Here is a 16,855-nt window from a genome sequence, read left to right on the forward strand (position 1 = left end):
ATTATTATTATTATTATTATTATTATTATTATTATTATTATTATTATTATTATTATTATTATTATTATTAGAACATAATATAATAATAATAATAACATACTAATAACATTCATTATAACATCATAACATAATAATAATAACATACAATGTCAATAGTAATACATTCATTCCAATAAAAAAAAAACAAAACTAAATCAAACACTATTTAGAATATCCCACGTTTCACGTCGACTCCGCAACGCCTTTGGTAGACTACTCTGACCTCCCATATATTGGAAAATGATTATGCTTCCCGTATACTACTCTGACCTCCCATCTATCGTCCGACCGTAGCTCTCCGACAATTTGAAAACCACAGTTTCTTTTTTTGCTACCAGTCCTTCTCGGGCGCGCGTTTGGGTTAGTTGATGGACATTCTCGTTTCTCCCCGTATAGGTCACAAGTCAGAAAAATCTTTTTTTTAGAACAATTTTTTTTTAGCATTTTCACAAAAAGACCTCTGGCAACGAACCTCGCCCAAACCACTACCTCATCCTTCGAGTCAAACAACTGAGTTGTTGTAAAATAATCGGTATGATCAACTTCAATTGTAGACGTATCGTCCTAAAAAAAGCGTAAAAAATTGAAAAAAAAAAAAAAAAAAAAAAAAAAAAAAAAAAAAAACGTTTCAAAGCCAAAAGCCCAACTCGGGCGCCCGAAGGTGCAGTGCACGCCCATGTTGGGCGTGCAAGAGCCAACTGCACGCCCAACATGGGCGTGCACTGCACCTTCGGGCGCCCGAGTTGGGCTTTTAAACGTTTAGCCCATTTTTTTCGATCGAAAAGACGGAATTTTTACCTCGTTGTGTCCGCTATCCAGATCTTCATCCGATGAACTCATTTATGTTCGTATATCACACCAATAAGTATGATTTGTGATGAAATCGTCTTGAGAGCGAATTTTTTTAGAGAGAGAGAGAGAGGGAGTCTTTGAACGGTAAATAGCAATTTTCAAACGGTAAAAAGCAAATCCCTTGATAAAGCCAACTATTAAAGAAAAGTCCATCAAATATTTTTTGGAAGTTAACACTACTTTTACACTTTTTTTCTTTTTTCCATGCAAAGTTTCATACTTTTTTTTTTTTCTCTTTTTAATGAAATTAAGTTGAAATAAAAACATGTATCTATCTATATATATCCAAATGAATTAATACAATGGGTATATATATGAATCCATTTTAGCCTTCACTTTATTCATGGAGTTAAACGTTGAGATGCCATTATTTAATTTATTTTTGTGGGGGCTCAGTTTCTTGATTTGATATGTAACCTTCATCACTAGTACTGACTGTGACTCCTCATTTCTTGAATTGTTCCCATCGTTTCCCTACATACACACACACTCTCTCTCTCTCTCTCACACACACACACACACACACTGAAATATATACACACATTCACAGAGATATAGGCACTGGTCACATCCCTCCAGTATAAGGCAAATGTCTTTAGCAATATATATTTATACACTGAAATATATACACACATTCATAAATAAAAAATGCACATTTGTGTGTGTGTGTGTGTGTGTGAAAATTCAAGAAAGCTTAAAGCATGCACACAAAAATGTGAGGAATTAAACACATTTTATGGTATCATCATTTGCAATCCAATGGAATTTAACCAATAGCTAGGTCATGAATTCTTATACACATAAAAATTAAAGAACAACAATTATCAGGTTGATCATATATATTACATATATATAATATATAGATATAATCCAAACTTCGATCGTCCTCAAATCTCCGAAATTCTTTTACTCAAAATAAACTATAAATTTATTTTTTCCAGGGAAATAAAATTGCACGTTAGCAACCCTAGAGTTGAAGATATGTGGCATTCGGTCCCTCATATTTTTAGTCATTTATGAAAAAAACTATATGTATCGAATTTTGTAAAACTATTTTTTCGTAATTCTAAAATTAGGACAGCTCCAAATGCCACTATCTTCATACTCTTTTCGAACGACAAAATGCAATCTCTTTAGTTTTTTTAACCCTAATTATTATTATTATTATAAGATTATTATATTAATATTATAAATATTATTTGTAAGAATAAATCTTACTAGAAACTATTAGATTTCTTAGTGGCAGCTTCTCCAGAAACTTTAGCTTGCTTGTTGCCATCCAGCTTTAGTCCAAAATGGATATGAGGAAAATGTGCCCACTGCATCATCATCATACAGTACAAATTATTTACAAATTCTTCATCACTTACTGCTCGAAAAATATCGAAAATATAACATTAATTAGTAATTAACTTTCAATATATTAATTAATTTATGATTTAAATGATCACTTTGATCGAATATTAATTCCGATTAATTAAGGAATGCACGCTTCATATTTATAACCTAAAATCAGTACCTTTTCCTATCAACATGATTTTGTACAACCAAAATAATCTGATAGTTTTAACAAAATTTATGCCTATATATTTTTTTGCCTGAATATAATTATTGCTTTTAATTTAGTAATAAATAGCAGATTTAATATTAATTAAGATATATATTTTCATTAGCAGACTTACATTTTTGGCAGCAGTGCTGAAAGCTTCCCTGTGAGTAATCTCAGGGTTGCTTGCTTTTATCCTCTGGATCTCCTCTCTGTAAATATCATTCACATTAATTAATTAATTAATTAAATTATTTTCCTAATTAATATCACAACAAATTAAAATTTCTTCTACTGCAAACATATATAATACAACATAATCTGATAAATCATGAATATTAATCTTACTTTATAAAACGATTATACGCTGACGGAACACGTTGCCGTTTCTCCGGAGCTGTAAAATCACAAATCACATTAAAAAAAATTGATCGTTAACGGAATAAATTAAACAAAACTATTTAATTAACTAATTAATTAGAGGTTCATGTACATGAATTTTCTCTCACTAATAATTAATAAATACATTATTGACTAATTATAAAAAAAATAAAAAAAATAAAGCATTATTGAGTGATATATAATAGAAGTAGTGTAGGCCAATGTTTGAGAGTTAAATATTTTGATGAGATGAGTTGTATAGAAAAGTAAAGTCACAATCACAATATGTAACAGGTCAACAAATCAAGAAATATTGTCAGGTGCTCTTTTAGATAAATACCAGCATTAATTATTTTTTACTTTTGAACATTTCAAAAATAATTAATAAGTGTCTGTAGTAATGTACTAATTACACACAGGCCACTTATAAACAAAACTATGTTAATTGTATCAGTCCAACCAAAAGTCACAACATATTGTTTCCTTTTCTTTCTTTTTTAATTTCACTTTCTTTTACTCTAGTTATTAATTTATAAGAGATCTTTTTTATAGATTAATTTGTAGAGAGAGAGAGATGCATTGTTTTAGAGAGAGAGAGAGAGAGAGAGAGAGATTACGTACGGCGAATGGGAGGCAACTTAGGTTGTTCATGATCAGTATGGAGTAGTGGTCCGAATCTGTTGCACTTTGAAGAAGAGCCACTGTCTTTATTATTGTTAGCTTCTGCTACCAGAGATTGTTGTTTCTGTATGTATATATATTATTGAATCAAAATTTAAAAATTAAATTAAAAAATAAAAAAAAGATTGTAAAAAACTCATGATTCCATCATAAGCTCAGCAACATATATAAATATCAAGAGACAATAAGCAAATTAAATTAAGACATCACTACTAATTAATTAGTACAACAAGATTAACCAGATCTCATATATATATGTGTGTGTGTGTGTGTGTGTGTGTGTGTGTGTGTGTGTGTGTGTGTGTGTGTGTGTGTGTGTGTGTGTGTGTGTGTGTGTGTGTGTGTGTGTGTGTACCTGGAAATCTTGAAGTTGAACAGATTGAAGCAAAGCTCCCATATTAACAGACAGCAAATTGGCACAGTGTCCGCATCTAACAGTAACAATGTTGAACATGCTTCCATATGGAACACTAACCTGCACCCCCATTTAATAGTAATTAATATAATAGATAAAAAAATCCATTAAATTTGATCCGTCAACTGAAACACACAGCAAGATTAATTCAATCTTTATATATGAGCAAAACCCTAGACAAAAAACAAAAAAAAAAGGAAAAGAAAACCCTTGCCGTTGTTAATTTATCGATTAAAAACGACGACGACGACAAAGAAGAAGAAGAAAATTTCAGGGAGAAACTTCATTCAGATTAATTACCACAAGGAAGAAAAGTGTAAAGGGATAAAGGATCTAAGACAGCCTTAAAAAGTGTCAAAATAAAACAAGATGTATGTAATAATTATATGCAATTAGTACAATGTTTTATTTGTTGAATTAGCATATATTTTGGATTAATATATAAAAAACAAAGGAATTTCTTGGATATAAATATATATATATAAAACAAAATTAGCAGCCCTCGATATATCAGATGGGCAATAACCATACTACTCCTATTAACTGTGTTAAAACAAGTCTCCTTAATTATCTCTCTCTCTCTCTCTCTCTCTCTCTCTCTCTCTCTCTCTCTCTCTCTCTCTCTCTCTCTCTCTCTCTCTCTCTCTCTCTCGTCTTTTTTTTCAGTGCGTCTGTCATTTCTGCAGCTGGGTGATCTGACACCCTCACTGATCTATCTCTCTCTGAATGTGTGTGTGTTTTAGAGAGAGAGAGAGAGATAGAGATATGTGTATATATACACACATATATGTATTTGTAGAGAGAGAGAGAGGAGGGAGAAAACGACGTGACTGGAACGGAATTCATCAAAAGAGCATTATGAAGAAGAAACAAAATTTTCATCAATTAGAGATGATCAAATTAAACTACTCTTTTTTTTTAATTTTACAGACTCTATATATTCATCAATTGGATCATCAATTGTTAATCCCAATCAGATCATCATAACGAATTAAGTTTTTTACATTAAAATTTCATATTATATACTAAATAAAAAACCAATCTTGAATAATTAAATTCTTGAAAAAATAATCAAAGTACTTTTTTTTTTACAGACTCTGAATATTCATCAATTGGATCATCATTGTTAATCCCAATCAGATCATCAATCACAAAGAATTAGTTTCATATTAAAATTTCACATTATATACTAAATAAAAAACCAATCTTGAAATTTAAAATTCTTGAAAAAATAACAAAAAAAAGGGGGGGAACGAAGCACTTTTTTTGTGATGATTTTATTGAGATCCCACATAATAAAAAACCCAAAATAGTATAAATTAAAAGTAATGGTGTCAACAGAAGCACCCATTTTCTACACACATACACACACACACAGTGGAAAGAGATAGGTAAATAGTACACAGTGTTTAGTGGGCGTCAGTACGAACAAGAAGAAAGCTTTCATCCAGGGGCGGAAAAAAAAATGAGCAATAAATTGAGGGTTTTAATGTAATTAATTAATTAATTACATTACAGTAGAGACAAAGATAAGCATCAGAAATCCATTAGTATGAACTGATCACTGAAGAACCCTAAAAAGGAACAGCTATGTATTTAATTGGGTAGATCGAACACTAGGGTTCCCAATCTTTGAAATTTTTTAAAAAAATTAAAAAATTAAAAAAATTAAAAAAATTAAAAAAAGTATTTTTCCTTCCCAAAATTAAATGGGGTTTCTGAGATTTCGAATTCTTGAAATCACACAAAATTTCTTGTGTAAATTTTGAAGCTTTAACCTAATCATTTGAAAACAATTAGGGCAAAATAAAAGGACAAGGGTTCGTAAATTTCAACATAAAATATCAACTTGAGATAATTTTAAAGGTTTAATCTTTTGTCCAAATGGAACTAAAATATATAAATATATAGGTCAAAACAAATATAATATTCATTGCTAATTATACACCCAAAAATCCTTAAAATTATGTCCAAGAATTTACAGAAAAAATGGTACTAGATGACAGTAGTTCAATTAGACTTGATAAGTTCAATTATACATGCAAATGAGAATATATACATATACATATATTACATATACCGCTAGAATGGTGTTGCAGAAGTTGCAGTGAACATAACAGACACGTTCGGCGGTCAATTCCGACGACATTTTAGCCGGATCGAAAAACGGGTTGATCGGTGGCCGGAGATCGATCGACTACTGTAGGTTGTTTCTATATGTATAAATTAAATGTTCTCTTGAGGAAAAAGATGAGAAAAAAGGGCTAGCTTTTAAGTAATTAAGCTGGATATAGGTCAAGGAAACAAGCATAAAGCAGATCAAGAACCGAATATTAAGCGAATTCAGCTTCAACTTCAAGACAAGCTACAAACAAGAGAGAGAGAGAGAGAGAGGGGGCATAAAGAAAGAGAGATATATATAGTGCAAAGAGATTAAGGTATATTTCCGGGTGAGGTTATTAGATGTATAGAGATGGGACTGCTCTGGTCGGTATTTTGAGAGAGAGAGAGAGAAGTGGAGTACGAATTTTAGTGGTATTCGTAATGGGGTTTGTGAAAACTGCAAAAAGAAAAGAGGTTTTTCTTCTTTTTTTTTTCTTTTTTAATTCTAAATAATGGAAGTGTGTGTGTGTGTGTGTGTGTGTGTGTGTGTGTGTGTGTGTGTGTGTGTGTGTGTGTGTGTGTGTGTGTGAGAGAGAGAGAGAGAGAGAGAGAGATTATGATTGAGAGAATGAGTGGGTGGGATTGATCTGTTTTTATGCGCAACTATACATATTACTGCAATTTGTGCGCAGCGGACGAGGGGGGCGAGATATTATATTATATATTATTATTATTATTATTTAGTTTGGAATTTTTTTGGGATTAGAGTGCGTGACCTAACTCCCTAGCTAACAACAAAATAGTATACTACCACTCACTCACTTGTAAGCCCTAATTCTAGAGAGAGAAATTAGGTACACAATAAAATCTTGATTACCACATAATTCATTAATCATTTGTTCATTTAAAGTGGTTGTAAAAGGTTTTACTTGTAATAAGCCCTAATTCTAGAGAGAGAAGAAGCTAGAGCGTGATCACTATCTATATATTTGGCATTTAGAATGATTTTAAAAATCTGCCTAGTAAAAATTTGATCTGTAAAATATGTATGACTCCACGTATTTCAAAACTGAAACCGAAACCCGAAAAAAAAAACCAAGATTGTTAGTTAAATCCCATATTCGATATGGCATCATAGTTACGTTGCGACAACAATTGAAGCTAACATAATTGAAGTTACGATGCCACAACAATTTGTAATAAAGGAAAAAAAACCAAATTAATGCTAATTTACTTCAGTTTCATCCATCAAACCTTAAAATAACCCTAATTAGTCATTGTTGACCAGTGACACAATTTTGACCGTGATTTTGACCATCGTTTTGTTGTTGTTAATATGCATTGACCTTTTAATTAAAATTTTCAAAATATTTACGTTTAGTACAGTAATATTATTGTGTTGATCGGTCAACACATCAGAGAAAGAAAAAAACACTCCATCAATGATTGTTGTGTCAATCAAAATTAAAGTTAAATTGTGATTAAAAATCATAAATTGAGTGTGTTTAACGAGTTGAAGGTAATTTTTATTATATATATTAGAGTTGCATTTTCTATAAATATATTTAGGAAATATAAAAATAGATGTCCTTATTGAATTAAGTCTTTGTGTCATAAACCTTCACGTAATTAATCCTATAATTGAAGGATCTCTATAACATAATAAATACGGCGAAAGGTATATTTTGATTCTTGTTTGTGTGGGATTTTCTATTTAATTATTAATTTACATAAACTTTATAAATCAGCATAATTAATTAATATTAAAATGTCCTATAATACGTCAAATATTTTTGAGACGTGACAGATGAGACCCAACAGCGAGGAATTGTACAGATTTGACAGCATACACACTCGCACGTGATATGTTGCACTATATTTATATTAATTTCTTTTAAATCTAATTTATATTCTATTAAATAAATATCTATATATTATAACTGTATTTAATTATTTACAAGACCTATAATTATATTTACATAGATATAGAGAAGCAGCTGAAAACTGATCCGGGCCGTATACACTACAATAGATATAAATTAATTATATTAAATATTATTTATATACATTTATTTATTTTAAAAAGGGAAAGTTGATTTAATATCTGCAAGACCTAAAACTGCATTTTACATAGATATAGAGAAGCAACTGAACTGATTCCGGCCGTAGGCACTGTGCACTATTTCGGTGACTTAAATTCACTTTTTTTACTTATAAGTTGGTGTTTGCAAAAGCTTATTTACGAGCAGAAGTTATGAATTGTGAGTTAATTTCGTTTTAAGTGTTTATTTTTTGAAGTTGTGGGTGTTTACAATTTACTCGAAAATTAAATCAAAGAAAGTGACAACACGTCAATAATTTCAGAAACCATATGATACGTAATGCAACTAACGAAATTAATGCACCACTATTGAGTGATATTTAAGATTCTTCATCATCAAATTAAACAACAATGTTTAATTAAAATTAAAATTAAAATTCAATATTTAATTAAAAATTAAGACCTCGGCGCTAATTAAATTGAGAAATTGTCAATATATAAAAAAAAGGTTTTTATTTTATAATTTAATTAATCCATGTCGGTATGCTCTAATGGGCCTTGACCCAATAGATATAGTTGACGATCTCTTAAATTATTTCAAATGGACCATTTTGCAAATTATACTACGAATTAATGGGCCGTAATCAGTCTCATTAACAACCACCTTTTTAGTTATCCATTGAAAATCATATTTATTTTCCTTTTTTATATCACAATTAATGTTACTCAAAATTCGGAAAAGAAATTAATAAACCAAGTTTGATTCTGTTATGAAATTGCAGCAAGATGAGTGTGAGTTTGACACAAACACCAACAACAAAATCAATTTTCAATTTTTCTTTTTTGGTAGGGATGGCAATTTGCCCGGCCTCTATGGATCCCCGCCCTGACCCGAGATTCCCCGTGTGTATATATATATATATATATATATATATATATATCTTATATATATAAGAAAGAAACGCTGGGTAACCCTACAAAACTCTAATGGTATTTCTTTAATTATTTATTTTTAATATTTTCCTCTACTAATTTTCAACAATTATCAATCTCTTATTTTTCATTAATATATCTCAAATCTTAAGAGATAAAAATAGAAATTCAATTTGTTAAATCTAAATCTATATATTTGGATTATAAATCTTAATATGTAAAGTTTAAACAAACTAATGTTATATAAAATATGAATAATACTACATTATTAAATTTTACTATGTTCGTATACTATATTTTCTTATTATGTATTAAATTGAATTTTTTTTACTCTTGAAATAATATCCCGTGCATCGCACGGGGAAAAAATGCTAGTATTATGTTAAAATGTGATGCATATTTTAATTTATGGAATTTTGTATGAAATTTGAAATAAAATTGCACTTTTTTGGTTTGTTTGTTGAAATAAGTCCTTAAATTATAAATAGATTGTATATTTTTATTTTAAAAAAATGAAATTTTGCGTGACGGATACTTACGGTTACAGGAGGAATTCGAGGATTTCTAGAGCGGGGCGGTAACGGGGATTGCGAAACCCAGCGGATTTCTAGAGCGGGGCGGTAACGGGGATTGCGAAACCCAGCCCCATACGCGCACGATTGCCATCCCTATTTTTTTAAATGTCATTGAAATTAATTTTGCAACAACAAATAAAATAAGATTGTTTTTATTCGAAAAGTACTATTAATTATGATCCAATGACATTTGATGATGTAAAAGGTTTATTTGTTGCTATGAGGACTTTTTAAAATTTAAAGGGGCGAAACTACAATTCCTTATAACATTTGGGGTGTCCAACGCAATTATCCAAACCTTCAACGGACACTTTTCCACAGGGACCAAAATACAAACCCTTAATTCACAGAAACCCCTAACTATTAAAGCGCCTTCTCTTTCCCCAAATTTTTTGAAGGTCGGCGTTTCGAAAATGGAGGTTTCCGGCCGGTGAGAGAGATCGGAAAAGAAAGAAAGGGCTTGAAGCGGCGTCGTTTTGTCGGAAACATGTGGAAATGCGAAAAATCTGAGAAAAAAAAAATACCAATATGATGGTTTAATTATATAGTTTTCAATCTGAATTTCCGTTGCTTCGCTGCTCGCTCTTTCTCCGTTCAATTTCTCCGGTGGGCCTTCAGATTTCCGAACGCTTTCCTCCGCCCCTGATGATGAATGTTTCGCTGAAGGGGGTTTTCAATAATTTGTGTTATTTTTTTAATCATGATTTTTTTAATTCATTTTTTGGTTTATTTATTTATTTTTGTTTTTCCAACATTTTTGTGGTCTTCTTTATCATGGCATTGAATTAGAGATTTTAATTCTTATGATCGATTTTCGTTTGTATAGTCGATGTTTAGTGTAGAAGTCTTGCACCTTGAGAATTAGTGGTTTATTCTGAAACAATGCTTGTTTTAGGATATCGAGTTTTATTTTCCGACATTCGGAGAAAAAAAAGGAATTTGAGTGGAAATCGAGTTCCATGTTTGTTTGCATTGCGTGAAGTAGCCTTTAACTCCATTCATTCTTGTTTTGTCCGTGATATGTGTGATGAATTAGAGTAGAATCGTAGCTGATAATATAAATTAAGTTTCACGGGGAAGCTATGATCGAGTCCTCAAAACATGGATCTTTTGTTCGGTCTGCCACTTATGCATGAGATACTGTATTCAATTTATTCGTTTGAGTTGGTTAATTGGATTCTCCGATAATCAACATTCCGTTTTTTATTTTATTTTTTTGTTAAATAGCTATCCATATTATGATCTGCCACTTTTACGCACTCGAATGAATATCGATGTTGTAATGTATTTGTCGAAACTTATTGTTCATTGTTTTGCCGATGCAGAGTGATTTTGATATTGCAGAGAAGCACACGGAGAAAAGGTTACCTTGTAGAACAAGATATGCCGAGTGTTTGTTTTTTGACACTCGAAAGTTTTGCATAATCGTTCTTTTTGAGCTTTTGTGCGAAGCCAAAGTAAATATAGTCTATACTCTATAGTTGATGTTATATTAGGAATGACAAATTTCGGCCTTCGCATTGGGCTTTCTCATTCGATGGGCCGATTCGGGCCTCTTTTTTTACTGAAAGCCCGTTCAGACACATCACCGTCTCTTATGTGCAAGGTTCTAAATATCGGTTATCGGGTCCGAGGCGGTTAGGGACCGCCGCACGATAAATCGGTGCGGCGGTGATTAATCGGAGATATATCGGAAATAAATCGGTTTTTAGATTTAGTGTAGTATATTTCTAAATATTATTTTTTAATACTTAAAACGTATAAAAAAATTGAACTTGATTCTCTCCTCATCGTTTATATAATCTAATCACATAACAAAAATTTAATATTTAGAATTTGATTCTCTCCTCATCGTTCTAAATGTTTTTATTTTTAGGCCAGGTTCTTCTTACGGGGTCGGTGAATTTGGGTTTGATTGAAAGAGATAATGGGTTGGAATTGAAAAAAATAAAAAATAAAAAATAAACACCCTATTTTCCTTGTAATAAAAAAATAAAAAATAAAAAATAGAAAAAATATTTTTCCGATATACCCTCGATTTGACCTGATATATCGATTTGACCCGCGACAGACCGCCTCGAACCGCCTCACCGTCAAAAAACCGATTTTCAAAACCGCCACACAAATATCATAAAGGTTTATGCCCGCCACTGATATGGCGGTCGATGTATCGGCCGCCACAACCAATATTTAGAACACTGCTTATGTGTAAATTAATTATACGAATGATATATTTGATGTATTTTACCAATGTATAATAGAGTTGAAGTTCGATAAATTAATAATCTTGTTTAAGTAATAATTTCTTCGGGTACTGACTCTCAGTAAACATATTAAATTATTAGTTCGATAATTTAATATTTCACTAAATTAATAGAATTTTGCTAACGTAGTAGTAACTCATGATGCTTTGTTTCTAACTTTGCTTAGAGAACATCGCCCAAGTTGTAATATATACTTCGGATCTTTCTTGTTTTAATCTCCAATATTAATGTATATAAATTATTTATTTTATTTTTTAACAAAAATAATATTTAATAATGCTTTTTTTCATTAGTTTCCCAACAAAAATATAAAATATGGTTTCATTTTCAATATATTTCTGGATCCTATTATCAATCACTTTGGAGATGATAATCAATTGATGCACATTCGGACGATCTATGAGATGCTACACCAGGTGAAAAATATTGGGAGAGTTTGATCATAAATATATACAAATAACCATCCACCAAGTACACACACATACGTGTGTGTGTGTTATTATGTGTAGATGATGGTTGAGAATCATTTGGTGAATTTCACCGAGTGTAACATCTACAAAACCTCGCTCACAACTAACGTCATTCCGAGTCTTGAGGTCAATTATGGAAGAAAAAAACGACAATAATAATAAATAACTAACAGAGTAAACTGCAAAAACTACCCCTGTGTTATCTCGAAATAGCAAAAACCCCCCTGTGATAAATAAACTAGCAAAAACCCCCCTGTGAAATTTAGTCAAAGGCAGAATCCCCCCTAGCTGATTTTTTAGACTTGAAATGACAAAATTGTCCCTCAAAATGTATTTATATATATACATATTATATGTATATTTATTCTTTTTAATTTATTTGTTTAGAAATTAAAAAAAATAGTAAACAACTAAATTGATTATTTTTTAAATAAAATAATTAAAATATTTATAAAATATAAGAATTTATTAATTGCAAGACTCCAGGGGTATTTGTGTCTTTTTATATCAAGTCAACCCTCAAATAGTTCCATAGGGGGGTTTTTGCTATTAAAATAATTTCACAGGGGGGGTTTTTGCTAGTTTATTTATCACAGGGGGGTTTTTGCTATTTTGGGATTACACAGGGGTAGTTTTTGCAGTTTACTCTAACTAACATAATTAGAAAATTTATTTTTCAACGAACAAAAGTATATGGGATTTAAAAATTTCAGATATTGGAAGAAAAAAATATTTCCATTTTTCAATTATCTTAGATTGTAATTGGAATATATAATAATAAAAAAAGTAATTTATGAATGAGAAATGCACTGTTTTCATCCCTCAAGTTTACAATGAGTTCACATTTGGTCCCTCATGTTTCAATATTTGATACTTTTGGTCATTTTCGTCACTTTACCTTTAGTCCGTCAGTTACGGTAGTGATGGACACATGTTTAATTCTGCCAGTTTTAACAGAAAATCGACGGAAATGACTAAGAGTGTTGAATTTTTGAAACATGAGGGACCAAATGTGTTTTTTTTTTAACATGGGGACCAAATGTGGAATCAATTCACAATTTAAGGGGTGAAAACTGTATTTATTTTTCCCAATTATGAATTGATAATATATATGGTACTACAGAGCAGTAGGCAGAAGGTAGTTGTGTTGCAATATGCACCGCACTAATGTGTGTGTGAGAGTTAGGTAACATAAACCCCATTTCCATGCATTTAAATCCTACTAAATAATCCATCAAACCAAACCTCAAACCAAACACTATGAAACCCGCCGGAATATTCGCCGCCGTCTGCCTCCTCCTGGCAGTGTACTGCGCCGTCGACCCGTTCGACCACTCCGCCATTTCCGAATTCCCGGAATTCGAGTCGGTTAAGATTGAAATGCCTGCGTGGTCTTCAATTCCGGTTGATAAAGACCCAGAAAACATGCTCCAGAAATCTGAAATCAAATTCCTGAACCAAATACAAGGGCCCGAAAGCATGGCGTTCGACCCGAATGGCCGCGGCCCGTATACTGGGGTTGCTGATGGGCGGATTCTCTTCTGGGATGGTCAGAAATGGACGGATTTTGCTTACACTTCAGCTAATCGGTGAGTCGGAAAAAGGGGATTTTTTTTTTTTTTTTTTTTGGTTTTGATTTTGTGTATATTTTATTTCCTCGTATTTGATGGTTTAAGGTTTGAAGTTTGAACTACATTAAATGAATTTTTCTAATATGTGTATATAATGTTCTGTTAGTGGTGTTTGGGATTCTGAATCTTAGTGCCATTTGTCATCTGTTTATAATTACTGCCTAATTCTGTTAACGTAGTCGATTTTGAGTGGTTATAATTGTTTCTACGTCGTCTTGTTTTGTTGAAATGATTCAAGTATTTAAATCTGACCAAGAAACAACTGAAATTCGAAAACCCGAAACCGGATACCAAATGAAAACGAGATTCTCTTTCCAATTGCTCTGTTTGCCAAGACTTCTACTCGCAATCGTTTACGTTTCTTGGAGATTTGTGAATTGGAAAAAATGATTTCAAGCAAGTGGAGATGTAAAATCCATCAACGAATGATATGATTCCGAAGTAATATTTCGAATGAATTTGCTAATGATTGCTCTTGTATCTGTACGAGTAAATTATTACGCGTCCTCGATTTCTTGATTGCGTTGGGCTTCTGCGTTTTGTTGATATTTAATATGTGACGAAAGTTTGCTTCGCACGTTTGAGCCTTTCTTGTCGAACCAAGTTGATTGATTGAAATAGAATGTCAAGATTCTATAATTTTATTATCTTCGCTAGTTTCCTCGTAGATTGGTATCCGTATCACTGTGTATATATATATATAAGCATCTTCTTCTCTCTCTATTTTTGTTTCGAAATTGTAGAATCACTTCTTTGTAATTATAGCGAGCGAACCCTATATATATTACTCAAATTCGATTTAAGCATATTTTCCTCGTCCGTAACATTATTTCAGGTCAGGCCTTTGTGATCCAAAACCATCACCGATGAGCTATTTGAAAAACGAGCACATATGTGGCAGACCGTTAGGCCTAAGATTTGACAAAACAAACGGCGATTTGTACATAGCAGATGCTTATTTGGGGCTGATGAAAGTGGGGCCCGAAGGCGGTTTGGCGACATCACTGTCGACCGAGGCCGACGGAGTTCCATTAGGATTTACGAATGATTTAGACATTGATGTCGATGGGAATGTTTATTTCACCGACAGCAGTATAAAGTACCAACGAAGGTAGATAATTTATTTTTTTATAATCTTGAAACTTATGCATTTTAATTAAAAAAATTAAAAAATTATACGAGCGTTTTGAAGTTTGATATGCTGCTTGTTTTCAGAAACTTTCTGCAGTTGGTTTTCTCGGGAGACGATAGTGGAAGGTTGCTGAAGTACGATCCGAGCAAGAAAGAAACGACCGTTCTAATTCGAAATCTCCAGTTTCCTAACGGTGTTTCGTTAAGTAAGGATGGTTCGTTCTTTGTGTTCTGTGAGGGTTCGTTGGGCAGGTAGATATATATAACTCTCTCTCTCTCTCTCTCTCTCTCTCTCTCTCTCTCACACACACACACACACACACACACACACACACACACACACACACACTGTGTGTGTGTGTTTTGCAGTTATACATAGATATGAATCTAAACTTAAGGCCTCGTTTGGTTGGTAAGATTAGCCATAAGTAGTTGGACCTTATTGGATGGTTGATCAGTCCGATAACTTTTCGGAACCTTATCTTAGTAACCAAACGAGACCTTAGAGTATAATACATGGTCTTAGAATCGGGATATGAAGCTAAGCTAAAGAACACATATGTCATAACTTGAGATCATCATATACGTCATAATTTTTGTCCGATTTTTTTAAAGGTTGAGTAAGTACTGGTTGAAGGGCGAAAAGGCGGGGTCCACAGAAGTTATGGCGGTGCTATCTGGACACCCGGACAATGTCCGAACGAACAAAGATGGGGATTTCTGGGTGGCGATTCACTGCAGAAGGTATATGTACTCACATTTCTTGGGGCTGTACCCTAAAATCAGACAAGTGTGGCTAAAGCTTCCGATTTCTGCGAGGCTGCATTATATGATGCAAATCGGAGGGCGACTACACGCAGTGGTGGTGAAATACAACGCGGAAGGGGAGCTTCTGAAGATATTGGAGGATAGTAGTGGGAAAGTGGTGAAGGCAGTGAGTGAGGTGGAGGAGAAAGATGGTAGGCTTTGGATTGGGAGTGTTTTGATGCCTTTTCTTGCTGTTTATCAGTTGTAATATTGTTGGTGAGTTTGGAATTAATTAGGATGATAATTATTTATTTTCGTGTGTGTGTGTGTGTGTGTGTGTGTGTGTGTGTGTGTGTGTGTGTGTGTGTGTGTGTGTGTGTGTTTTAATAAAATTAAATGCTCATAATATTCTAGTTATTGCTAACATTAGGAGTGTGAACGGTTCGTTTCGATCCGGTTGTTGCCTAAAATCGAACTACGAACTAAATGTGTCGCTTTTCGTAAAACTAAAAACCAAATATATCATTTTTTGTTTATCATAATTCGATATAATTCACTTAACATGAATCATCGATACATGACAACATCTGAATCGTGCACATACACACGACTACTCAAATTTGATTCGCTTAACATGAATTGTGGATACATCACGAAATCCGAATTGTGCACTTATATATGACTCCACAACGGCCGACATCTTGAAAAAGAAGTGCGACTCATCCAACACCAATTGTTTAGCTGCTCTGGTGTCACGACCTTGCGGGATTACATCAATTGACATTTATATTGATCATCGAGCCGCTCACAGTCTCACGAGTTGGCGAGCCAACAATCGCCATTCGACTAATCTTCGAGCGGTCCACGGTCTCCATATAAATACCAGGAACCTTCACAATCAACGGTACGCAATTCATAACTCCCGAGCAGTCTCTTGAATGCTCTGAATTCTTTCTCCATCTTAAGCGTCATATAGTTTTCGCTGAGACCAAGCCTCGATGCCCTAACGGCGACATATGTAGTGCTCACACGCGGAATCAGTAGTG

General features: G+C 32.7%; 2 protein-coding genes across 2 annotated transcripts; one reads left to right on the forward strand and one right to left on the reverse strand.

Moving 5' to 3' along the window:
• Positions 1-1,607: 1,607 nt before the first annotated feature.
• On the reverse strand, positions 1,608-6,381 carry YAB2 (Plant-specific transcription factor YABBY family protein). Its single transcript, XM_088817331.1, has 6 exons — positions 5,995-6,381; positions 3,855-3,974; positions 3,440-3,563; positions 2,786-2,834; positions 2,574-2,649; positions 1,608-2,210 (listed from the first exon to the last, which is right to left on the reverse strand). The coding sequence occupies exons 1-6, from the start codon at positions 6,061-6,063 to the stop codon at positions 2,109-2,111; spliced, it is 540 nt and encodes a 179-aa protein (XP_088673457.1). The 5' UTR covers positions 6,064-6,381; the 3' UTR covers positions 1,608-2,108.
• Positions 6,382-13,435: 7,054 nt separating this feature from the next.
• LOC105975127 (protein STRICTOSIDINE SYNTHASE-LIKE 3) lies at positions 13,436-16,215 on the forward strand. Its single transcript, XM_013000307.2, has 4 exons — positions 13,436-13,889; positions 14,767-15,042; positions 15,147-15,314; positions 15,678-16,215. Exons 1-4 carry the CDS (start codon positions 13,561-13,563, stop codon positions 16,075-16,077), a joined length of 1,173 nt encoding a protein of 390 aa, XP_012855761.2. The 5' UTR covers positions 13,436-13,560; the 3' UTR covers positions 16,078-16,215.
• Positions 16,216-16,855: the final 640 nt, after the last annotated feature.

This window comes from Erythranthe guttata, chromosome 4, assembly GCF_056151865.1.
Source record: "Erythranthe guttata isolate IM_541 chromosome 4, IM_541, whole genome shotgun sequence".
In the NCBI taxonomy this organism is placed as follows: domain Eukaryota; kingdom Viridiplantae; phylum Streptophyta; class Magnoliopsida; order Lamiales; family Phrymaceae; genus Erythranthe; species Erythranthe guttata.